Source organism: Trachemys scripta, chromosome 7, assembly GCF_013100865.1.
Source record: "Trachemys scripta elegans isolate TJP31775 chromosome 7, CAS_Tse_1.0, whole genome shotgun sequence".
NCBI classification, from domain to species: domain Eukaryota; kingdom Metazoa; phylum Chordata; order Testudines; family Emydidae; genus Trachemys; species Trachemys scripta.
The window spans coordinates 123,627,748-123,651,876 of record NC_048304.1 but is presented as its reverse complement, the minus strand read 5'-3'; the positions used below and the strand labels follow the sequence as shown (position 1 = coordinate 123,651,876).

Sequence of the window (24,129 nt, the reverse complement as noted above, 5' to 3'; positions counted from 1 at the left end):
CAGCCGCTTCGCTTCAGAGGAGGCCAGCCCGCTCCGGCGCCCGCTGACGTCCAGGGAAAGCCTCCCCCGGGTTTCCTTTGACCCCCAGCAGGTCGTGTCGCAGGGCGGGGGTGGTGCTGGGCCTCTCAGGGGTGATGGCCACCGTCTTGGCCAGCTCACCAGGGCCCGAACCCAAGTCAGGCTGCAGGGTGCATTTCCAGGGCACGAAACTGGCATCGCTAGGGGGTGCTGTGGCAAAGTTCTGGGGGCGGCCCAGGGCTGGAATAGCAGGGGAGCTGCGGGCCAGGATTGAGGAGCCAGGGGGCTGTTGGTTGGGATCGAGGGGCATCGGCAGACTCTGGTGTGGGGGAGTCCAGAGCTGGTGTAGCGGGGTTGGGCTGGGGGGGGCCCTAGCAGGGCTAGATGAGCAAAGGCAATCTCGCAGAGCACCTGTGCACACCGGCCCTTGCTTCCAGCCCTCGCCTTCCCTCGGATTGAATCACATGAGATTGTTAAGAGGGACCGGAGGGGGAGTGGGGGGATTAGCTCACTGGGGGCTGTGGCGTTGTTCAGCGTCCGGCGGTCACGCAGAACTGCCGCCGCTGTTGACTTTGGCCCCCCCGGCCGGGATGAGGAGAGAGGCCCGGGGCTGGCCCAGCCGCTCTGACTGCAGGAATTTTGTTCCCCTGCCAGCTGCACACAAAACTCTTTTATTTGCCTGGGCGGGTTTGACTCCGGAATCGTCATCTGCATTGGCTTAAAAAAGCCCAGAGGTGCGAGAGAAAAGCGAAGCTCCAACCAGCACCAACATCCGAGTCACTTTCCGGGGGGAGACTGCGGAGCCAGACCCTGCAGAGGGCCAGTCCTGCGGGCCCAGTCCTGACTGGTGTCAATTGGGAGTAACTCCACTGAGCTCCGGAGTGGCTCCAGGTTTACACCACTGTGTCTGGACTCCGGATCTGGCCCATAGCTTTCACTCAAGTCTTTCTCAGGCCAAAGCCCTGTCACTGAGAGCTTGGCTGGAGGAAACCGGGACAGAATTTGGCCTGGCAAAAGATCCTGCTGTTTGGAAACTTGAGGGCTCGCACCCCTGCTGCCTGTCTTCTGCCGTGACAGCCACAGCCCGGCTCCCTGCACCTTGCCTGACGGCGCCAGTCGGGGGGAGGGGCACATTTCAAAAGTGCAAGGGGCTGCAGCATTGCCAAGTCTCGCGGTGGGGGAGGGGTGTTTTGCTTAAAGCCCCAGCTCCCGGAGTCATGTGATCTTGTGAGAATCTCTATTTTCGTTTTACCCCCCAAAAACCATAGGTTTCTAACCTTGCTGGTAGCAGAGAAAAGGTGGAAGATGTGACCCTGAGTGCTTCGAAGGCACGCGTGTGTGTGTGTGTGTGTGTGTGTGTACACGCTTGGGGCTGGCCATGCTGAGAGTGGCTCCTCACTGCTATTGCAAGTCAGTGGGCGCTGGGTGGACAGCTGGCCGTCGTGTCCCCTTTGCCCACTCAGTCCTCGCTCAGGCGGCATCTCCATTCGCGATTGGGAGCAATGTGTCGGTGCAGGAGCTCAGGACTGGTGTGAACAGAAATGGGCGTTTTTGGATGTCAATGGACATTGAACTCCTGAAGTGCCGGGGTCCGGCACTTGCCAGTGACCAGCCCAGCACAGACCAGTTTGTCTCTAGCCCTCAGACACCCCTGTCCAATGACCTCTTTGTGGGGAGTGGAGAAGATCCTCCAGAGAGCAGCCCCACCCCCACCTGTCCCAGACCCTGAGCCCTACCTTATGTGGAACGAGCCGAAGCACCCGCGTTCCCTTAGGCGTGTGTAAATGCAATAAACACGTGCTGGGTGGTGCTCTCGTGATGTCCCGGTACCATGTGCAGCTGGCAGGCTGGCATGCGGGACTCTCCTGCACCACGTGAATTGTATCCCTCTGCTCCAGCAGTGTCGCCCAGTGGGCATGTTGCATTGTGGTGCAGTGGCCACGCAGTGTCGCGATTGGCGACAGTATCGCTACCAGGACTAGAAGGGGGGCCCGGTTCCATAAAGGACAGGGTGGAGGGCCGCACTGGCCATTCTACATGGGAACCCCTGACCACTGAGGCTAGGGACAGCCCTGGTGCAGTGGACCGGCCCTCCCTGCCCCTCTCTCCCGAAGCCACAGCGTGGCTGGAAGAGAAGAAAAGCCGTGCACGCACAAGAGACGAGAAAAGGTTTAATAAACCGGAGAGAGAGTCTCACCCGGAGTCAGGAGAGAGGAACCTTTCTACGGTTGGGTGCTGACCCCAGAGGCTGATCAAAGCACTCCGAGAGCCCATTCCAGCTGCAGGCCCCAGCGTGGCCCCAGGACTGGCTGTCACCGTATTGCAGCGGGGGGATAGAGGGGGTAACATGCAGGCTGCTTGGAAGGGGGCGTGGTCATCCTCACGTGTTAGTGACAAGCCCTCTGTGTCGCCCCGCATGGGGCTGGAATCTGAATCCCATTTCCAGCCCCGCAGCAGCGGGCACCAGCCTGTCGGTCCTTACCATGACAGCACCTAGCCTGGGAAGCGAGTCCTTCTGCTCCCGGAGGGCCCAATAATGCTGGCACGGGGTGGCTCCGTCTTAGGAGAGTGGCTCCGAATCTCCCCAAGACCAAGGGCCCAGTTGCACCTGAGGATTTCCAAGAGCACCTCCCGGCTAGGTCCATCAGGGCCTGATTTGGTTACCAGCTGGTAGCCGGACGTCGGAGCAGACAATTAGTGGCATCCCCATTTAGTGGCCAGGCTCGCTTGTGTCTGATCAGATCCCCACGGTCTGTTGGTACCCGGTGAGCCAGAAAGGAGCTTAGCCGAGCTCCTGTTTGCTGGGCCCCCGTAGCCAAGCCAGCACGTGTGCTGAGCTTCTCTGAATCAGGAGACCCTCTTTGCACGGTTCCAGGTGCCGTTAGCATTCACCTCTCCTGGGAGCCAGTAAACCCCTAATAAGCCCTCCCTCCCCCCACCCTCCTGCTGCCCCCTTCACCCAGCAAAGGGATATGTTGAAAGATGGACACCCCCACCCCAAAAGATCTCAACCCAAAACTGTTTATAGCAGAAGGAGTTTCCATGTGGGGGGGGGAGGAGTCTGCTCCGGGGATCTCCCCAAACGCCACCCCCAGAGGTTCACGCCTCGGACTGCCGAAGAGGAGGAAGGCTGGCGGACGACGACTCCCTCCTGGATCCCACCTCCCCGCTGCAGCCGTTAGTAATAATCGTCCGACTCCTCGCTCTCCGCGTCGTCCTCGGGCCCCGGGCGCGGCCTGGGCAGGGACAGCCCCGTCATGTTCAGCTGATCTGGAAAGACGGCACAGAAGCCGAGGGGTACAGTTCTACCTAACTTCCGCGGTATGGGCCACGGGCCCCTCCGCCTCTCCCTGCCCCTGGGGATGGTTAACCCAACCGCTCAACACCCTGAATCCTAATGGGCCAAATCCATCCCTCGGCTAATCCCGCTGCCAACAGTGAAGTTCGACCGGGGTCGATTAGTGCCCAAAGCCAAGCCCAATAGGAAGCTGCTTCCGCTAACTCACAGCAATGGGTCCAAGCAGCCCAGTAGCTGGAAGAAGGTGCAAGAAACCCCCACAATGGCCAATGATGGAATAACCTGCCCCTGAGGGTGGCTCCTTCCTGACCCCTGTCAGCAAGTGGTTGGGGGATGCCCTGAAGCAGGCGGGTTTCTAGCCCTTCTAAACAAAAATAACATATTCATTCTGATCTTGTCTAATGGAACCAACAGCTGGGAGTGTGCACATTTCCTGCACGCATGCACGCACGCACCCCCCTCCTCCCGAGCTCTCCTGAGCCCCACGTCTCCAGCCTTCTGTAGTTTGGCCTAAGAGCCCCCACTTGTCTCTAGGGGTCAAGAGTGGGTAAGACACTAGGCAAGGGGTGTGTTGCGTCCCCCTCAAGTGGCTGCCTCAGAGAATGGAGTTCCTCCTTTATCTCAGGTGGCAGAGTGCTGCTGCGGTGTTGAAAGTCCCTGCTGACCACACAAAGGGTGGACCTACAACCCACTCCCCCACCAGCTCCCCTAGCCGAGCTGCGCAGCGAGCCCCCAGTGTAGCTTTATTGGTGATTGGGGAAGGCCAAACATCCAGAGGAAAGCAGAACCCGGCTCCCTGAAGTGCAGGGGCTGGCCGGGGGGCGTCTCACTTACCCGGCGTCAGCACCGTCAAGCTGGCGAGCGCAGCCACCTCCCCGACCCTGTTCCTGGCGAAGCAGCGGTAGGTGCCCTCGTCCGTCACACGGACGCCCTGGATCTGCAGCCAGCCGGTCACTTCGTACTTCTGGGGGCCGCCCCTGAACTGGGGTCAAACACTTTCAGCTAGCGTCCGCCGGGCGTACGGCAGAGTGAGAAGCCGGCGGCTGCCGGGGTCCAGCTGTGGGGATCTGCCAGACCATCCCCAGGACAGCGCCGAGGGAAAGGGGTCTCTCTTGGCCAGCCTCCTGGGGCCAACCTCCTCCCCGGTGTAATTCGGAGGCAGGCAGGAATGTGACCCCCGGGGTGAATGTAGCCCATCGGCATCAGCACAAAAGGCAGACCTAGGCAGAGGCCTGGCATTTCAGCCCTAGGATACTGGCTCCCTCTAGTGGCCTGGTAAAGGTGGTGGCTCTACAAAACCGGGCCCTTGGCTGGCAGCTGCAGGCAGTAACAGCTGTGTGGGGATTTCTGGAGGACGTCGGCGAAGGAAGGGCTCTTTAACAGTAACTGGGGCCAGGCAGGGAGCCATGTTTCCAGGAATAGCTCCCTTGCAACACCCCTATCCAGAGACCTCCATCGCAGCCTGTTGGGAAACGCGACTCTCTGGATCCAAACTGGAATATGCCCATTTCTTTTCAGATGTGAAAATCTGAGGCTTTCTTTTAAAAAAACCAAAACCCTGCAAACACTTAAAAGGGCCTGGGCAAAACCCACCCAGCGGTCTGGTTTTCTGCCGGGGTTCCCCCCCCCCCCCCCCCCCCCCNNNCCCCCCCCCCCCGCCTTTGCATAAACAGGATACACAAAGCCAGAAGAAACCGATCGATCTCCGAACGTTTGTGTCGGCCCTGCTCTGCCCTGCCTGTAAACCCAGGGCCTCTGAGCTGCCTTCAGGACACTGCGCTAGGGAATAAGAGATACCAAACAGAGGGAAGGCTGGAATTGCTTTTGATTACCAGTTCCATGACAGTCCAGAGCCATCTATCTCCAGCCAGCATTTTTATCCGATCTGGGAACCACCCTGCACTCCCCTCACCCACTTCCCATTGTCGTACCATAGCATCCCTTCCTTCATCCCCTGGTGACTTTCCCCAACTTCATCTGACACAGGCACCTCCACCCCCTCGTGCTGTCCTATCCCAGCGAGACCCGGGAACTGCAGCAGTTTCAGTGCGGCTGTAGGTGACCAGTGAAGCAGACGGCTGTTAGCCTGTAGTTAGTGGCGTAAGGTTACCAGCATTCCGGTTCCTATCAGATTCTAGCTAGTCTGTCACCAGTGCCTTGCACAAAGAGAGGCTCAAATGATAAGGATCCATCACTTATCTCTGGCGACCCTCCCGTGGGCTAACATCTCAATGAGAACAAGTAATTCCTCGCAGGACTCGATTTTCCTTTGCTTAATTTCCTCCCATGACTCCTACTTGTACCTCCACGGCCCACCCTAAACAAGTCTTCATGATGCAGAAAGGTCACTGCGTTCCACCCCAGAAGTGGCTGCATCTCACTGGTGATGCACAGTTTATTACTGTCTGACACATATATACCAGCTTCCGGGTGAATTCTGGTGCACAGCGCTGAGGTCCTGTACATAGCAGGTTCCCTGCCCGCGGCAGAGATGGAAATCCAGGAGTGTGTGTGCATGGCTGATACAAATACAGTCAGTGGAACGCATGGAGGACTTCCTGAAGTCCAGGGGTTGTTTAAAAAAAGCAACTGAGGGCAGGTGGTCTAAGGCTCTGCATTGGGTTTCATGAGTTTCAATTCCCGCCTCTGTCACGTATCTCGGCTAAGTCACTGAATCTTTCTGTGCCTCAGTTTCCCATCTGTAACATTACTTCCTTTCTCTCACCCTTTGCCTGCTTAGACTGTCAGCTGCTTGGGCAGGGCCTGTCACTGCCCAGAGCCCAGCACAAAGCTGAGCCGGGTCTCCGTGATGGCCTCACACCGGCAGGATGGGCCAGTGATTACAGCACTAACCTGGGACTGGGCTGACATGGGTTCAACTCCCTGATCTGCCACAGGCTCCCTGGGGGACTTTGGGCAATTTCAATGGGCATTAGGAGCCTACATGCCTTTGGGGATCTGGCCCTGCCTGGTGAAGTCTCCCAGGGCAGCTGGCCCTTCAAAGGGAGCTGGGCCCAGCCTCACCGGTGGCGGCTCAGCTGGTTCTCAGCTGAGACGCGGGTGATTACAAACGCCAACCGGGAGCGCATTTGGGGAGAGCTCCAGGAGACAGGCTGGAAGGCCCCAGAGCAACGTGACCAGCAGCCATGTTATCTGGAGGGAACCGATCGGCCCCTGCAGAAGATCCCAGGTGAGGGGAAGGTGACATCGGTGCCCCCAGCTTCACGTGGCTGAAATAAAGCTGAAGCCCTGAGGAAACGGGTCTGGGCCAGCCTTGGCGTGGCGCTGCCTTTCCTTGTCTGGCTGCCTACCCACTGCAACCCGTCTTGTTCTCACCCGGCGAGGGCCTTTCCCGCTCGTCATTAACACAACTGAGCTATTAAACTGGACAAGCAAGGAGGGGAAAACCTCAACGAGCCCAGAAACCGGCCTGCCCCCATCTCCGCGGCCTTCCAGTGATCTGACGCTTCTCTGTCCCACACGTGTCTCCTTTAAAGAAAGCAACTAGCCCCGCAAGGCACTGTCCTCCTCTCTGCGCCCAGGCAGCTTGTGAGACAGGCTCGTGTGGTATTCCAAGCTGACGGGGGCGAATCAGAACTTCATTTCCCCTGAGATCCCCCCAAACTAGGCCCTATTTCCTCTCCCTCTAAGGCCCCGCTTTGCAGCTCCCACCTCTACTCCAGGAAAAGACCTGATTTCACCTGCCTACGGCATACGTTTGTGGCCCGGTGGTGGGTTTGGGGTTTTTTTCCCTTGCCTGAGGTGGAAGAAAAGAACATGCTCCAGCCACGTTCCAGAGATGGGCTAGGTTCAACCGCAGATCGCTTGCTCGGTGCAGGACCCACAGGTTGAGGGGCTCTGGTCTTTGCTTTGCTGGAGGATCACAACAGTCCCTTTGGACCTGAACATCTGTCAATCTGACAATGAAAGTCGGGCAAATTCAAAGGAGAAATACGGCCCACGTTTTTAACGGCGAGGGTGATGAACCATTGCAACAAACTACCAAGGGGACTTGTGGATTCACCGTCTCTTGGCGTCTTCAGATCAAGACTGGCTGCCTGCTGGAAGATGCTTTAATCAAACCCAAGAGATTGGGCAGCAAATGGGGTTAACGGGGTGAAATGCAAGTGGCCAGTGAGGAGAGAGGCTGTTAAATCTAGTCTGTTCTGCCTTAATCTATGAAAACCATCCTTTAGACCTGGCAGATATCCCGGTGATGAGATTGCTCAGAGCATGTTGTTTCTCTCCTTCTCAGGCAAGAAGCAGATGTCTAGTTATGACCCGATCAGGCCACAGCCGCTGCTAAACACGGCGATTTGTGGCAGAGAGCCACGGTCCCTCCCTCTGGCGGGAAGGGAAACGAAGCTGCCTGTGGGATTGGCTAGTGCCCTATGCGTTCGTCAAACGGGAGTTGCTTCAGTTGGAGGAAGAACTTCAGCGGAACCATGTGCCGGGCCAACAATCTCGCTTGGCGTGGCCCTTAACTCAGCCGTCCCCAGAAACGGGACCGTTTTCAAGCTCTCCCCATAATGCCCAAACATCCCGCTGGAGCTGTGCTGCATTTTGTTCCTGTTACTTTCTCCCTCTCTGGCACGCTCAGTCCACCCCCCTGTGACTCCGGTACCTGGCCTAGGGTTTGACCAGCCTGTGGTCCTTTTAATCACTGGGTTCAACAAAGCTGACCACGCCCTGTTCTCCTACTGCTGCGCTACGGAGAACAGAATGTCAGCCGGCTGCTCGCCCTCCCTGAGCACCCGAAGACGTATCGCTGGGCTGGTAAGCGCAGGGCCGCCAGGGGAGCCGTGGGGACAGAAAGCGTCACAGCCAGGTGATTACGTGGCAGTTTGGCCAAAGGGCACAAAAACATGGGGGCACCGCTGGGGGAGAAGGCACAGAGCCAACCAGCAGCGAGTGACGTGGACCTGGGTTCCTGGGGAAATCCGACAGCTGCGAGGGGCTCGGTGGGGAGCAACAGAAGGGATTACGGGGACGTGGCAGTACAGAGGGATACAACAGCCCGGCTGCAGGCAGGAGGTACAGAGATGAGATGCTGAGGAGAGAGGTAGAAAACACCGCCCTGCAGCTCAGGGGTTCGCCGTCCCTCCAGCGAGCTGGGGTTTCTTCTGATGACAGGGCGACCCACCCCAGCCACTGCCCGGAGCTCCGATTCCGCAGCTCACCTGTACAGAGATGTGGGGGTCATCTCCCGGCAGCAGGATCTCCGCACCGTCCTTCCTCCACTCGATGGACGCCATGGGGTAGGCAAAGACCTCGCAGCCGAAGATCACGTCCTGCCCGGTGACATTCCACACGTCGTAGGGAGGAGACAAGATCTGGGGCTCTGGGGAAGGAGGCGGGAGAGAGAGATGAGATGAGGGACCTGTTGGTTCAGACGATTGGCCAGCCCCTCGCAGGCCCGGCCCAGCCCCACAGCAGAGCGTCCGGGTGGGAGATACATGGTCCGATTGCAGGCTGACAGAGACACTTCCGTAGCGCTCCTCAGGGCAGACGGACGTGCCCCAGCCCAGCATCCCACTCAGACGGCAGAGCGCCAAGACCTAGCTGCTCCAGGAACCGTTCCGGTCTCACACCACCAGAACCATTCCTGATTTTCACTGGAGGCGAATCAGGCCCAGGCCTAATCCCTGCCTCCAACCCACCCCACGGCCGCTGGGAGCGCTCCCCCCTTCATTAGCTCAGCTCACCCCGAGGACCAAACACCAGCCCGCGTCACCTTGGCTGGCTGGCCTCCTTCTTTCCCCACCTCGGCGCTCTGCCATTCTGCAAGTCCTGCCCATGTTCCCTCCATCGGCCCGGAAGGGGGACGGAGCCCTGAAGCGCCTTCGTGAACATCCCTCTTCCAGAGACGGCCGCAGCCCATTGCTTCCATCCCAGGCCAACGCACCCGCTGGGGCAATGCCGCTCCTGGCTTCAGGAGCATTTCATTTGGAACCAGAGGCCGTTACAACCCCACTCAGCCCCATCAGTGTCTACTCATGAATATGTTAGCACTACAGGCAAGGGACTCTTTCCTAGCTGCTAGGCCAACGGACTGGGAGTCCGGACTCCTGGGTTCCACTCCCAGTTCTCCCAGCCTGGCCTTGGGCAAGTCACAAGCTTTCTAGGTGGGGAGACAGGTGCTGATTCACTAGTGAACGTCTGTAAAGTGCTTTGAGAGCCTCAGCCGAAACGTGCCAGGGGAGCAGGCAAAAGCCCAGGGTGGAACGCAAGCCGAGCGATTTGAGGAGCGGCCGTTCGTTAGGATGGCAGCTCAGCAGGTGCCACTTTCTCATTAAAGAGCTTGTCGGTCTTCCCAGCCTAAGCCCCTGTAACGAGGCTTTCAGCAGAGTCGCCGCACGCTCAAAGTCACGCCCTTCACATGCCGACCGTGAGGCCAGGCAGACTCAATTACCCACCCAACCGCGCTACCTTAGTGCCAGCCGTTTAACCCCTGCAATCATCCGGTGCCGGCCCCCAGAGACCGACACTCACCTTAGCCTTCCCCAGCTACACTTTGCCCCCCGCCACATGCTGGCTGGCTTCCTGCTGCACCAACAAACCCAAAGGTTAATGAATCCTGAGGGACCTCTCCCAAAATCAGGAGATTGGCTTCACGCTCATGAGATTTTGAACCAGGAATCAAGGCTGGGCGTTTTTCATTCGCCTTCTGCATTTCGAAGGCTTTTGTCTGCAACCAGGAGGGCTAGAAACTTGCTTTAAAAAAAAGAGAGCTCAGATTCTCCCAAAATCCTTTGACTCCAGGAGCTGAGGTTGTAGGTAAGATATCAAATAGCATGGGAGCTGGCAATGCTGGAACGTCTCTGACTCTCCCGGCTGTAGTAGACAAGCGTTTATACTAATCCCTAGCGCTTTTCATCCTTAGAGCTGAAAGTGCTTCCCAAAAGCGGTCAGTAGCAATTATCCCCATTGTACAGCTGGGGAAACTGAGGCATTGAGAGGGCACCCGGTAAACCAGTGGAAGAAGCAGGGGATGAACCCAGGTCCCTAAGTCCCAGTCCCCTGTCCACTAGGCCACACTCCTACCCAGTCACAGGGAGGTAAATCAGGGATGTTCAGAGGCTGGACTAGACGACCTCTCTAAGTCCCTTCTAGTCCAACATTTCTCTGATTCTGTGTGCAAGGCCCTTTCCAAGCACATCTGAAAGCTGCTCCCACCATACATATAACACAGGATAACAGTCACAGTAGCCTATGGGTGGCCTTTCTGGTTACAGCGCCAATAGGGGGAAAATGTGGTTAAAAACGTCACCAAAAAGAGCTTTTCTTGCCCTGTGTTTCCACCCTAACCAGAAGCTCAACTGATCACCAGGCCTCATTGCAGACCCCAGGGGTTGAGGTCCTGGGGGAGAAGTGTCCCGCCCCCCGACAGCTCATCTGAGATTGTGGCGGGGGTCTCCGAGACCGCGACACCTTTGCTGGATGTGCGCCGCACCGTTCCAGTCCTGGGGGCTCTGCCCGCTCACGGAGACAGCCGCTGTTTCGGGCTCCGCCTCGCTGCGAGAGATGGTGCTTTGGTTCTTTCTCGCTGTCGGTTTGCTGAATCTCCAGCACTAGTCAGACTGAGACTGAAAATACAGAGTCTGTGCAGAAAATACTGGTTGGATTTTGACCCCATCCAAGATGTTAGGGTCGGGGTGGGGGGGAGTTTTCAAGGCTCTCTCAGGCTGAGCCATGACACCAGCACACGTGGTACCATCCTCGCCTGGTAGTGCGAGTTCTCCAGGGAAATGAGATCATCAAACCACCAACAGCTCCTGCCAGGAAATGGGAAGCGACGCCCGCGGGTGCTTTTTCGGTGGGTTTGTTTTGAAAATTGTCTGGCCAATTTACGAGGCAGAAAAACAACCCAGCAGAAGCCCCGGCAGCCTGGGGCTTCTCAGTCACGTCTCCCTCCAGCGCAGGGCCCCATTCTTCCAAAGCCACCAGGTTGGGAAAGCGACTCGTTAAACGCCAGCCTGACCCCCTAGCCCCCCGCAAGCTCCTGCTGACCCCAGAGGAAAGGGGCCAGCAGGCTGCCCAGCCCAGAAACCTCTCAGTGCAGCTATCTCAGGGGACGTGAGGGGGGCACGGCCCCTCCACCATAACCTGACGCGGCTTCCATCTGCCAATGGGGCGAATTGTGGGAGGAGGCGTGTCTCGGTGGCACCTCCTAGCCCCCCCCCGGGGGACAATTTGAGTTCCTTCTCCAGGGGACGAGATCAATAACGCGCAGGCTCTCGGCTATGCCAAGGCCCCTTCATGCGACTCCGGCTGCTTAAAGGAGGGGCAAATCCCCCAGCCCCTGCGCAAAGGGCCTCCCCAGCCCACATGGAGCTGGCACCCGGGCATAGAAAGCAGGTTGGGGGCACGACTGGAGCACACTCGACTGTGGCTTTCCTCAGCTCCTTCAGGCCCTGGGAAGCAGATGTAAATTAGAGCAGCCCTGAGGCTCCTCTAACTTACTTCCAGGACCGAGCAGGCTCTAGAATGCAGGAAGCACGAAAGTGGCTTAAAGGCACCTCCCTGCTCCAAGCGCAGGAAAGGGGGAACTGAGACTCTCAGGGTTACGTGTTTAGCCACAGCCCAGTTTTCATGCCAGGTCCCTGGAACCCACTTGTGTGCGCACTCGCTATTAGCTCTCCAGGCGACCTTGCAGAGGGCGAGGGTGGGGCTGCTGCATCTCTCCAAGACCGGGGGTTGTGTCTGCCACATACGACGGGAGGGGCTTGGGAAGGGCCGAAACGTGGGCAGGGCAGTTTTCTGAAGAGGCTGCCGGGGGTGAGGGGTTAGCTGCTGGTATTGGTTTATTTTTGTAGCCTGTGTCAGGGGCTCTCACAATCTCAGATCGGCAGATCTTTATTCGTATTTTTATAAATCAAACTACCTACCTAAACATGCTGAGGACAGACACAGCTGCAAGCAACTGGAAGAAGAGTTAGTTATTTGCCTCGTTTGGAGCACGCAGCCACATTCCTGTGGAGTATCCTTGCCAAGAAATCAGATCTCACAAGATAAAGCATGTTAGAGGGAGGGTACTGTGAAGGGAATAAGCTGTGAAGCAATTAGTATAGTTGGAGGTGTAAGATGCTGGCACTAGGTTTCAGAGTGAACACCCCATTACACCAAATGAGGGCAGACCCATCTGTTTCTTAGCGGGATTGTTTCAGTGTCTATCTGCATGCAACAGCTCAATGGAGGTTTTCTTCACAATAAAAAAGGATAGAAATGTTGGATTTTTTAATGAAAGCAAATTTGACAGAAAATACTGGAAATATTTTTTTTAAAAAACAGCGTTAACCTCAGGCTATAGTGTGGAATGGTGTATATTTCTCCTAGTCTCCTTCCAGAACCTACCCGACAAACTAGAGAGGGCTTTTAAAAAGTAAATTAAAACAAGTCAGAAAACCAGATTAAAGCAGCCCAAATTCCCATTTCCAGGAGCGATTGGAAGATCCCAGGAAGATTGAGGGGTGGGGCAGCTATTTCTGTTTGCAATGACAAGTGAGGGTGAAATAAGTCAGCTTGATTTAAAACTAGTCAGTAATGAACCCAAGAATTCGCTAACGACTCCCTGGAATTTTCACATGTGTTTTGAGTGTATTAGCTTCTGAAAACCCCCAGAGATCTTCCCAGAAATTCTTGGCAAAGGTCGCTGCAGTTTTCCACTGGGGACTATTTGCTGTGCTACACTGGAGAAGCAGGACGGTTAAATCACTGCTCTGCTACAGGCTTCCAGCGTGACCTTGAGTGTGTCACTTCATCTCTCTGTGCCTCGGTTTCCCATCTGAAAGAGACCTACAGCTCCCATTGTTATTGGGACTCCTGGTCTGGCGCATGGAATGTACCCCTGGCTCTTTGGCTGGCCTGCAGAGGAAGGCTGAAAGAAAGGCATTGGAGGGGAAGGGGTTTGACCCCAGACACTACCTGATTCACAGGGTCCCTCGTGGGCCACGGTGAGATTTGCCTCGGGGTGGGCATGAAACACCTCCTGGAACTTGCAGATCTGGGTGTAGGTCTTCCCATCAGAGCCGCACAGGGTCTGGCTGGAGAGGCAAGCGCACTGGGGCTCGGGCACCTCGCCCTTCCGGAGGTCCCCCGTGTCCAGCTTGCACTCCAGGTGGTCCCCGCACTTCCCGTAGAAGTGATTGGTGTTGTCCAGGTCGCAGATCTGCCCCTCCAGGTTGGCACACTCCCAGCAGCAGTCGCACGGGTCCCGCACCAGGCCTGCCAGGCATCCCCGGGGGGTGGGGCATTCCTCCGGGCTGCAGTCCGAGCAGCTCTCTCCTTCCTCCAGCAGCCTTTGCCAGCCGCGCTGCAGGTAATCCGGGGCACTGGGCAGCGCCCCGCAGGGCCATGTCAGGGCCCAGCTCAAACACAACAAGAGAGAGAGGAGTGGAGAGGGGGTCGGGTTGGCAGGTTTGGACATTCTCACGGGCTGTCTGGGTCTCGGAGTCCGGTCGCCACCATCACTTAGAGACTGGAGCCCGGGGCAGCCTCTCCCTCGTCAAAGCCAAGAAGCCATTCAGGCCTGCAAGGAAAGCGAGCTAGGTTACTAGAGCACAGGGAGATGCTTCTGCCTGGGGTGGTGCAAAGCACGGAGCAGATCTCTGGCCATTCAGACATTTGGGTCTGATCAGCATCCCACCAGGGGCGTCTCTAGCCTTTTTGCCGCCCCAAACACGGCAGGCAGGCTGCCTTCGGTGGTGCGCCTGCGGGAGGTCCCCGGTCCCACGGATTCAGCGGCATGCCTGCGGGAGGTTCGCCGGTCCCGCGGCTTTGGCGTACCTGCCGCCAAATTACCGCCAAATCCGTGGTCCGGCGGACCTCCCGCAGGTGCGCCGCCGAAGGCAGCCTGACTGCCGCCCTCGCAGGGACTGCCAGGGTGCCCCCTGTGGCTTGCTGCCCCGGGCACGTGCTTGGAGCGCTGGTGCCTGGAGCCACCCCTGCATCCCACGGTGTCCCGTGGGTCTTCTCCAAAGAGGGAAGGAGGAAGGGCCCCTGGGGGAGGACAAATGAAAGTGTGGTGGTTTGGAAAAGAGAAGTGATAGGAAAGGTGTCTTATTCCCAATCTTGTAGCAGGAGCACAGTTCCTCTAGTTCTCAGGAAACCATCAATAGTGTATTTCCTTTCCGGGCGGGTGATGGGCTTTCAAATTCTTTGAAATGGTTTGGCCAGCCAGCATTAGCAGTGCAGGCCACCTCTGGGGTTCAGTCCTAGATTTATGTTGATTCAGGACAGACGGGCCCATTACAATCGCTTGATCTGACATCCTGCCTCACCCAGGCCAGTTTCAGCCAGTGGTTCCTATCTCCAGCCCAAAAACAGCTGTCTGAGCTCCAACTTGTCCTTTAGAAAAACAGCCAACCTCCAATTAAAGACTCCAGGCCACGGAGAATCTACCACGTCCCTGTTCTGATGGCTAATCCCCCTGCCTGTTAGAAATGTGCATCTCCGTTTTGGATTGGATCATCTACGCTAGATGAAAGCGTCTTCTGCCATCGGCCATCTTCCCTCCTCCCCGGCCCACGGCACATGGCTGTATCAAGTTGCCTCTTAATCTTCCCTTCAGTAGGCTAAATAGACGGAGATTCGTGGCGCTGGGGGAGTGCGGGCTAATGGTTAGTGCAAGCAACTGGCAGCCTGGGCCCGTCCCTGCTGAGCCTCAGTTTGCCCATGTGTGACACGGAGATAATGCGACCTAGGGGGTACTTCACCTCCCTCCTGTCCAGGACGCATTGCTGCTCGAAGCCTGCTTTGAGATCACCCGGGAACTGCAATGTTCTCTTAGGGTCAATGGACCCAGCTACTTAGCTGGAGGCATCGGAGAAGCAATTCCTTCTCCCCCAGGATCACAGAGACATGGGAGGGCGCCCAGCCACCCCGGTGATGGGTGCCTTAAATGTGTCTCTCCTGTTGTGGTTTTTGGAGGTGGGAGTGGGGCAGAGGGGTGTTCCCCAGAGCCACGCACCTGTTTCCATTGACTTCAGTGGGAGTGTTTTGGGTGCTCAGCGCCGCTCAGAAAGCAGGTCCTTAGCTGGGTTTAGCTACAAGTGGGGCGACCCAGCCCCCTGCATGGACTTGACCATAGAGCAGACCTCTCCTCCTCGCTCTCTGTGTCTGCTCCACTCACCCCACCATAGTGGGATCTTTAACCCAGATCTCTGCATCCCCCGGGCAGCAGCGGACAGCCCCAAAGGGGAGATGCACCCCGCAGAGCCAGGCTGACCTTTCGTCCTCCACAAGCAGCTGCTCTTGCAAGAATCGATGCCCATTTCCTCTGTCCCCATCCAAACATGCCCAGAGGAGCCGGCTGGTCCTGCAGGGACGGGGCTGGTTCATCTCTGGACAAAACCAGCTGCTAGGAGCAAAGCCGGAACATTGGTCCCAGCTGAGCAAGGCTTTTAATTCTCTTGAGGTCCCCTGTGCTCTGACTTCACTGGACCCCAGTTTCCCTTGGTGCTTCCCCCCGGACAGCTGGCCAGATGTCCAAGCTGAAATGGTCCCTTCACCTCTGAGGCACTCAAACATTTGCCAGGGTGCCGAGGCTGAGCATGTGGAAACAGAACAAGCCCTGAGGCACCCAGAGTCATGCCAGCTGCAGAGCCCCCCGAAGGCCTTTCCTAGGGGTCACCAGAATGCAGCCAGCAGCACTCCAGCCACGTGCACCCCCAGTGCCGTCGCTCCAGCGGATCCCTAGGCCTGCTCTAGCACCAGGGATGCTGCAGACGCTTTGCCCTGTGCTTTGTTTGGCACTTTTGCCGCTGGTGGCTTTGTCCTGCCTGGCAATTCGCCCCAGCCCAGTGCTTCAGAGGGCAAAAACGCTCAGTGCAACTCACTCGATCTTGCTAGACTCCAGCCGGTCCCCTCCTGGACTGCAACTCCCTCCTGTTCCCCAGCGAGTCCCCGTTCTTTCCCTTCCTCTAGCACCTCCTCCGGGAGGATCTCAAAGCCCTTTGCAAGGGCCCATGGATTAACCCACCTCAGACGGGGAAGTGCTACCCTCCCCACCTGAGGGGCAAACCGCAATGAGCCGGAGGTATCCCAGGCCCTACAGCAAGATGACATCAAGGACAGAGTCCGAGAATCCTGGCTCCCAGGCCCCTGCTCTGACCACTCGACCAGAGCGGGGAGTGTAGAACCCAGGAGTCCTGGCTCCCAGGCCCCTGCTCTGACCACTCGACCAGAGCGGGGAGTGTAGAACCCAGGAGTCCTGGCTCCCAGGCCCCTGCTCTGACCCCACTTGCCAACCGGAGCTGAGAACAGGACCCCGGTGCCCTGGCTCTGTCTCCAGCTGGGACAGGTCACGCTCCCCTCCAGGAGCCAGGTACAGAGCTCACAACTCCTGAGTCCCCCCCAGCAACACCACCCAGGGTCAGGGCAGTGAAAAGCCGCTTGTGGCAGGCCTGGGGTTGGGGGGGGGGGCTTGTTATATCAACACTCCCCATCCCCCCGGCCATAAACAACACCCTGGGTCTCCAAAGCCTCCCCACAGCTGTGCGCCCCCCACCCGCCCCAGACACACCCCCTTCCAGCGGCCCGACCGGAGCGCCTGGAGCTCCGCTGTGACCCGAGCCGTCGGGGGCGAGCTCCCTGCTGCTCCGCCGGGCGCTGCCGGGTTCCCCAGCAGGGGCAGAGCGCGGAGCCGCGTTCGCCCCGTGCGCTCCGGAGCGGAGAGGCGAGGCAGCCGGGCACGGGGCTGAGCGCAAAGGCCTGGCTCCGGAGCGGCTCCCAGCCGGGTTCCGGTTCGGCCGGGCGCAGAGGCCAGGGGGTGAGATGGGCCCCTCTCCAGGGCGAGGAAGGGGGCGGGCCGGGGGGTATCTCCGCGGCGGAGCAGGGAGCTGAGCGCCCCGGACTCCCCGCTCCCGCGTCCTTACCTGGGTGGGCGCCGGGTGGCTGCGCTGGGGGGCCCCGCCGGCCGAGTGGCTTTTCCAGCGGGCTCGCTCGCCCCGCTGATGTCAGAGTGAAACGCGACTCCCCGGCCGGAGCCCGAGCGCTCAGCAGCTCGCCTGGAGCCCCGCCAGCCCGGCCCGCTGTAACCGGACACCCGGCTAGCCAAGCGGCCCCTGGCTGGGGAGACCTGCCCGGCCCCTGGGGGTGGGAGACTCCGGCCGGGGGGAGCTGCCAGGAGAGGTTAAAAGAGCTAAAGAGGGGCTGGGGCTCAGGCCAGATGGGACCTTGATCCTCCAGTCTGACCCCCATCCCATGGCAGGCCACAGCCGCTCGTCCCCCTGCCCCAGACAAGCTGTGGGCATGTCCCCTCCCCAGGGCTGTGGGCCCCGGGCTCGGGCACTGCATCCGCACTGCAGCTAACCCTGGGTGTGTAGCTGCTGGCCCCGGGGCTCAGAACTGTGCGAACGCTGGCCTGCACCACACAGACCGCCTGACTCGGGGCTGCGGCTTGAGATGCGGACACACGGCAAACTGATGGGGCTCGGACCTGAGTCGCAGCGGGACTCGGGCTCTGACCCCCCATACAGGGTCCTAGGACCGGGCCCTGAGTGCTTGCTGACCTCAGTCAGACTGGTTTGTGTGTGGACAGAAAGAGGGTTTGGGCTCAGACCTGAGCCAGAGTCCAGGCCTGCCTCGCGGGGGTGGGGTGGATAAATCTGGTAAAGATTATGAGGTTCGCACGCACGGCAGTAATGAGGGCCAGGAAAGGATCCTGAGGCCAGTTTGCAGGTGGGATTTTAAATCAGTTTCATTAGACTAGTGTATACCCATGTGTGAACGCTCTTTTGTCAGTTTCCGATCCGCTTACTTCACTTTAGGTCAACCGGGAATTGACTCCAGCTAAATGGAAACAAGTGGCTCTTAAATCAAACCAGAATCCAGCCTGCAGGATCTGTTTAAATGAAACAGATTTAAAAACCATTCAAAGGACACCAGTGCAACTTTCCCAGGTAGATGAGGCCTGAGAAGTCCGGAGGTGGGGACAAGGGCAGTGACGGGGGGATGGGCGTTAGCTGCAAGAGGCAGAGTTGATTCCCTCAGTGTCTGGGGCAGTTCAGATCCAGGTTTTCATCTCTACCAAACGCCAAGGAGGGACAGGCCTTGCTTAGGGGGACGCCTGGCAGTCTACCCAGAACTTAGGGGGTGACACTGGGAAAGGGGCCATTAGGCTAGTGATGGGGGAAGGGTCCTGCTCTGAAGATCTGTGGAACAGTCTGCCGAGGGAGGGGGACATTTCAAACAGGACTCTTAGGAGCAATCCTGCAATGGGACATTGGGCTGGGCCTGAAGAGACCTGGGGTCTTCTCCCAGCTCTGCCACTGATCTGCCGCGTGACTGTGGACAAGTCCTGTCATGGCTCCATGTCTCGGTTTCCCCATCTGTAAAATGGGGCTGATGAATCCAACCTCCTTTGTCAAGTGCTTTGGGATCGAGGGATAAACAATTCTAAGTTGTGATATTATTTGTCCAGCTTCTCTGATTCTTTGGCTGCTCACTCGGGCATAAACCGGGCATCATGGCTGCTCTAGGGGTACATATCACAGGCTGGCTGCCACCCTCCATGGTACCAAGGGGAGAGAGTTCCAGGGCTCACCTCACAAGATCATTTCAGCCAGAGTGGAATGGGTTTCTGGAACCTTAGAGTCACATGGTTTCTTTTATTGCACTGGTCTCATTCTCCAACTCCCGCTCCACATTTTCCCGTTCCCATGGGTTTGTTCAGTCAGGCTGAGAATTCAGACGTGGTTTCTTATGGAAAATAGAAAAGTTTTAGCCTTCCGATCCCAGCGATTCTGGCCAAAATTCCCACAAAAGCCACCAGCCACAAAGGTGTTTTTCCACCCGCTTTGCATTCCGCCTCCAAGCTCTAGTTCCTGCAGTGGGCTCAGGGCCCCCTGGCTAAACACAGCCCAGCCCCTTGGGCACAACCCTCCCTTGAGATGCACGGGTAGTGAACACTCGACTCGGAGCCGTCCCCGCACACTGTGCACCTCAGAGCAGCTCCACCCGGTGCTGCAATGTCAGACGGGACAGGGAGGCCCCCAGTTTGGCAACACAGATGACTGCAATGGCAATTGGGGGGGGCTTCAAGACAGCACCCCTAAAATGTAACAACAGGCAGCGGGGCAGCAGCATGGTTTAGTGGGTATAGCAGGGGACTAGGTATCATGAGTCCTGGCTTCGCGTCCTGCCTCTAGTCACGTCCCCCTCTATGCCTCAGTTTCCCCATCTGTACAATGGGGCCATCTGGTGCTGTGTATACACATGGCAGCGCTGCACTCTCATCCTAGAAGCAACTCGTGCCAGGAGTGCCTGCAGGATTTGAGATGTTCCCACAGCGGCCGTGCAGAAAAAGTCTGGTAGCCGATGAAAGAGCACGGGGGAGGACAGGAACGTCTGGAGTCCCTCTTGCTCTGGGGCTTTCCTCTTCAGCCAGAGCCGGTCCATGGAAGTCGCTGAAGGAAATGACATCTCAGATAATTCCCCCAGGGGACAACCTCCGCAGCTGATTTTCTGATAAATGCATGAAAGGGGAAAGATCTCCATGAGCTCCGGCGCCCAGCCAGCCTGCCCAGCCAGTGGCCTTCCGTCCATCACACGCTGTTTTCTTGCCACGGCTCAGAGAAATCACTAACCCTTCCGGTGTCTTTAATCCCGCTGCACCTGCACCCCCCTGCCCAGGATCCCTCTCCCCAGCTATTGGGGGTGGGGAGAGGGCAGGGTTTATATAATCTACATCCACGCTGGAGCCCGGCGAGGCAGACAGGAACACGTCCCTAGGTGGGATCCGACAGTCTAAACACCTGCCAGGACCAGAGGCCTGAATCACCCAGGCTCCTGGTGGGGGAAGCAGGATGGGGCCCCGAGGGGGTCAATATTCCTGCAGCAGAGAGAAACAGGAGGTAGCTTTGTGGAGCCTACGGGAGAGCCAGACACGAGAGCCTCTCGCCCTGCTCCAGCAGCGCCTGCATCAGAACAGCTGGACAGGAGCGGGCGGGGGGGGGGCACACAGAAATAGCCCCCCTCACCCCCGTCTTGGAGCCGCAGCCAGAGCCTGCACTTAAACCCAGACGACAGAGCTCTAATTACAGGGCTGGGGAGCCGCCCTGGGCTGCCTGTTTGTTTGTTTTTCTTTCTGGGCCTGGCCCGAGGCCCCCCAGCAGGCAGGAGTGGGGAGCCATGGGCTGATCTCTCCCTCCCGATGGGCACCCCAGGGAGTTGTTCGTTCACGTCACTCGCACGACCAGCACCCTCCAAGAGTCCTTCCATTCGGGGGCTGTTTTTTGGCAGAGGAGCTGATGGCCGGGCATTTCCCTCTTCCCCGCAGGGCGTTGCTAGGGCCGGCGGCTGGTTATTATGGGACCGTGCGTGGCTGCATCCCAGAGGTTAGCAACATTGCAAGCACAACACAGGGAGGTGGCAATACCAATCCCCTCAGCTCTCCCAAGGATCTAAGCAGGGATTTGAGATAACGCCCCCTACATGACACCCCCAGATGATGCAAGAAGTAGGTGGATGAATCGGTATGGGGCAGGCCTCTCTCTGAGCCTGGTGTATCTGGCATGGTGCTAGGGGGCGCTGTTCTGCTGGAGGCGATGTCATGTGGAGGAGGGGTTAGACTGCTGGGGTCTTGACCACTTGGGTATCAAATCTCTCCCACAGCATGTCCCCCCGCAGCAGGAATGGGGAGCCCGGGGTCTTGATACATTCCTTCTGTGGTGGTTCTGAAAGCTCCGTGAGACTCTTGCAGCCAAACCCACAGAGTTTTGTTCCCAGGGCTGTTGAGTTTGGAATGTAGCTAGCCCCCGCTTGCAGCCGAGACCGGCCAGCTGCAGACCCCTTGGCTGAGCTGTTCGTCCTCCAGGTGCACAGACCAAAGCCAGCTGCTGCTGTCACACAGATCCGGACGGACGGATGGCTACAAGTGAAAGCAGGCCTGGGGCTGAGTTTTGCTTTGGGTTCTGGGGGTTCACTTGAAACCCAGGATGTTTTTCATGACGCCCTGGCAGGCCGAGCTCAGCATTTCACTCAAACAGCCCTGGCAACGGCATCTCCTTCCTAAAAATCCCCTGTGCACTTTCTACTGGATGCTGGAGACTGGCCCAATTCAGGCACCCCCGTGCCTTGGGAGAGTTTGGACTTTGCAGCGCAGGCCCCTAGCCTTGCTGGATACAATAGTCTTTTTCCAGTCCCACATCATTGGGTAGTGTTGCTGGGTGCTGTTAAAGAGATGCCATCTTCCACTCCAGAGTCAGCACGCTCCCATTCCGCTCTACAGGCCAGGCAACCACATCAGACTACATATCCCATGATGCACCAGGGATTCCCATCTTGGTGAGGGCAAGTGGTGCATGATGGGAACCCCATATAAGAGTCCTGCACCCTGACCTGAACCCAACCGGACCCTCTCTGGGTTGGGCCCAAAAATTAGGTCCGAGCAGCCCTCTAATCCCCTGGCCGCAGTGCATCATGGGATGTAAAATCCCGCTGCGGAGCTTGGCCCTCGAGAACGAGGACATGAGGCAACAGAAGTACAGCTCCCATGAGGCACCACGGCGGCAAAATATTTCATTTTTGTGTGTTCGGATTTTGGATGAAAAATTGCAATTTCCCGCAGGACGCAGATGCTGCTCAGGACCGATTTCATTTAGTCAAAACCCCACTTTTCCATCACCAAACCTTTTGGATGGAAACTTTTCAACCAAGCTTAATTATTTATTGACACCAGGGCGAGTTCTCCCCTCGACAAACCAGCAGCAGAGCAGATAAGAAGAGGACAAAGGATGCAACAGTGTGAGACCGTAAGACACTTACGTTACTTGCACCTGTCCTTCCTCTTTCTGGTGTCATGGTTATTTTGCCCAGTAGAGCCAATACACCCTGCCAGCATCCTAGCGTCTCCTGGGTTAGTGTCTTGCAAACACCGCCGCCTGTGGGCCTCTATCCATGATCCATGCTTCAGTCCTTCCAAATGGCTGGGCGAGTTAATGGGGTCCCACTAACCAGGACAGTGCAGCAAGCTGAGGGTCCAGCCCTCGTGCGCTGCATGGCACCAGAACTCCATCACAAGGGTGTGCCCGGTGGCAAGGATTAGGAGAATGTTAGGGCTGGACCCATCCCTTCTCTCTCGAACGCACCTAGGTGAAGGGGAGATGTTGGTTAATGTAGCCTGGGCGTATTGCACACACAGTCCCTGCTTCAGTTGTTTCCCACATTGGTTCTGACCCTAGCTCTCCCAGCCGGCTACGTCTCTCTCGCCCGGCGCTGCTACCTCTCCTGTGCTCGGACCACATTTACGGCCCCTTGGGAGCCTCCTCCATTGCACGGAGAATGATAGTGGTTTAAGGCCTGAGGTATCTCCCGCTGAGCTGCAATTCATAAATCTCGAGGCTGGGCTGTCCTAGCAGACACCACTCGCTGTTCCCTGGAGAGGAATCCTTGGAGAGCTCTGACCTGAGGAAGCCAATTCGTGGGGTTCCCTCCTGCTGGTACCATGTTTGGAAACCCATCCCCTGCTGACAAGGAGACAGCCCAGGGGCTGCCAGGCTGCCAAGAAAATCCAATTCAATGTTTTCATCTCTTAGAATTTCTTCGTGTGAGGATTGGATGGTGCTGGGGACCGGAGGGCATCCAGATAGCCTGGTGATGGGGGCCATAAAAGAACATGGATGAGAGAGATGTAAGGATGGATGATGGGGAGGGATAGCTCAGTGGTTTGAGCATTGGCCTGCTAAACCCAAGGTTGTGAGTTCAATCCTTGAGGGGGCCATTTAGGGATCTGAGACAAAAATCTGTCTGGGGATTGGTCCTGCTTTGAGCAGGGGGTTGGACTAGATGACCTCCTGAGGTCCCTTCCAACCCTGATCTTCTATGACTCTATGATATATGTAAGGATATATGGGGATTAGGCCAGCCATGCGTCCGATCTGTAAGCTGAACAGTCCTGGTTTTCAAGGCTTGTCCCCTGTCCAGTATGGGCATAAAACCAGACGTGGTTTGGTCCAGTATCCTGCATAGGACAGAGGATGCAGCCATTCTGAACCGCGCGCTACCTGCCCCCACTGGCGTGGCCTCACACACACCGTGCATGTGAGATCCGGCTGGCAGGGGCTGGTGCACACAGGCGGAGGCGGGCCCATGAATGGCCAGTATCTGGGGATGCAGCAGTGGCCACCATAATGGGGATGGATGGATGGATAATAGGAGACTGAGCCTTCCACTCTATGGGGTTAGTTCAAATCTAGCCCCTACAGTAGCTACTACAGCGATGGGTGCATTAGCAGTCCCTGGGAGGATGGACAGATGTCAGACGGCACTACTGTCTGTTGGCTATTAGGTGAAAAGGGTTTGGTGAGTCTCCTTGTGCCAGTTTCCAGTGGACTATCATCCGTGTCACAGGAACCTCCCGCCCAACCGGTCCTCGCTGGCCCTTCTCATTGGCAGTCTCGGGAGAGAGGCCGTGCAATCTCTCCCGTTGAGATGATCTCTCTGGGGTTGGGCTGAGGCACCTGGGTAGCCTGGAGGAAAGTTGCCCTGGTGATGGTTTCATTGTATCTCTTACATGGACAGGAACCCGCCGGTAGCTCCGTGAGTCCATGGCAGAGAAATCTGTGCAGAATTCAGCCCCTCTCAGCAGGATGGTGTTCCAGAACCTGACTTGACATTAAAAAAAATGGTTTCCTGCCCTGATGGTTGCACAGAACCACTCACTTCCGGTCTTTGAGATTAACCTGGTGCAGTGCCAACTACCTGTGTCTGCAGAGAGCCTGACACAAGAGCCCGGAGAGGTGGGACATGCCCCATTCACCTCAGTCAGGGCCCTGTAGACGCGGCAATTCCACGGCTACATAATGTGATGCTGG

The 24,129-nt window shown here is 57.5% G+C and overlaps 1 protein-coding gene across 1 annotated transcript; it reads right to left on the bottom strand.

Moving 5' to 3' along the window:
• Nucleotides 1-2,169: 2,169 nt before the first annotated feature.
• Nucleotides 2,170-17,333, bottom strand: KAZALD1 (Kazal type serine peptidase inhibitor domain 1). Its single transcript, XM_034777498.1, has 5 exons — nt 17,191-17,333; nt 13,241-13,844; nt 8,497-8,657; nt 4,151-4,298; nt 2,170-3,288 (listed from the first exon to the last, which is right to left on the bottom strand). Exons 2-5 carry the CDS (start codon nt 13,740-13,742, stop codon nt 3,197-3,199), a joined length of 903 nt encoding a protein of 300 aa, XP_034633389.1. The 5' UTR covers nt 13,743-13,844; nt 17,191-17,333; the 3' UTR covers nt 2,170-3,196.
• Between the last annotated feature and the right edge of the window lie 6,796 nt (nt 17,334-24,129).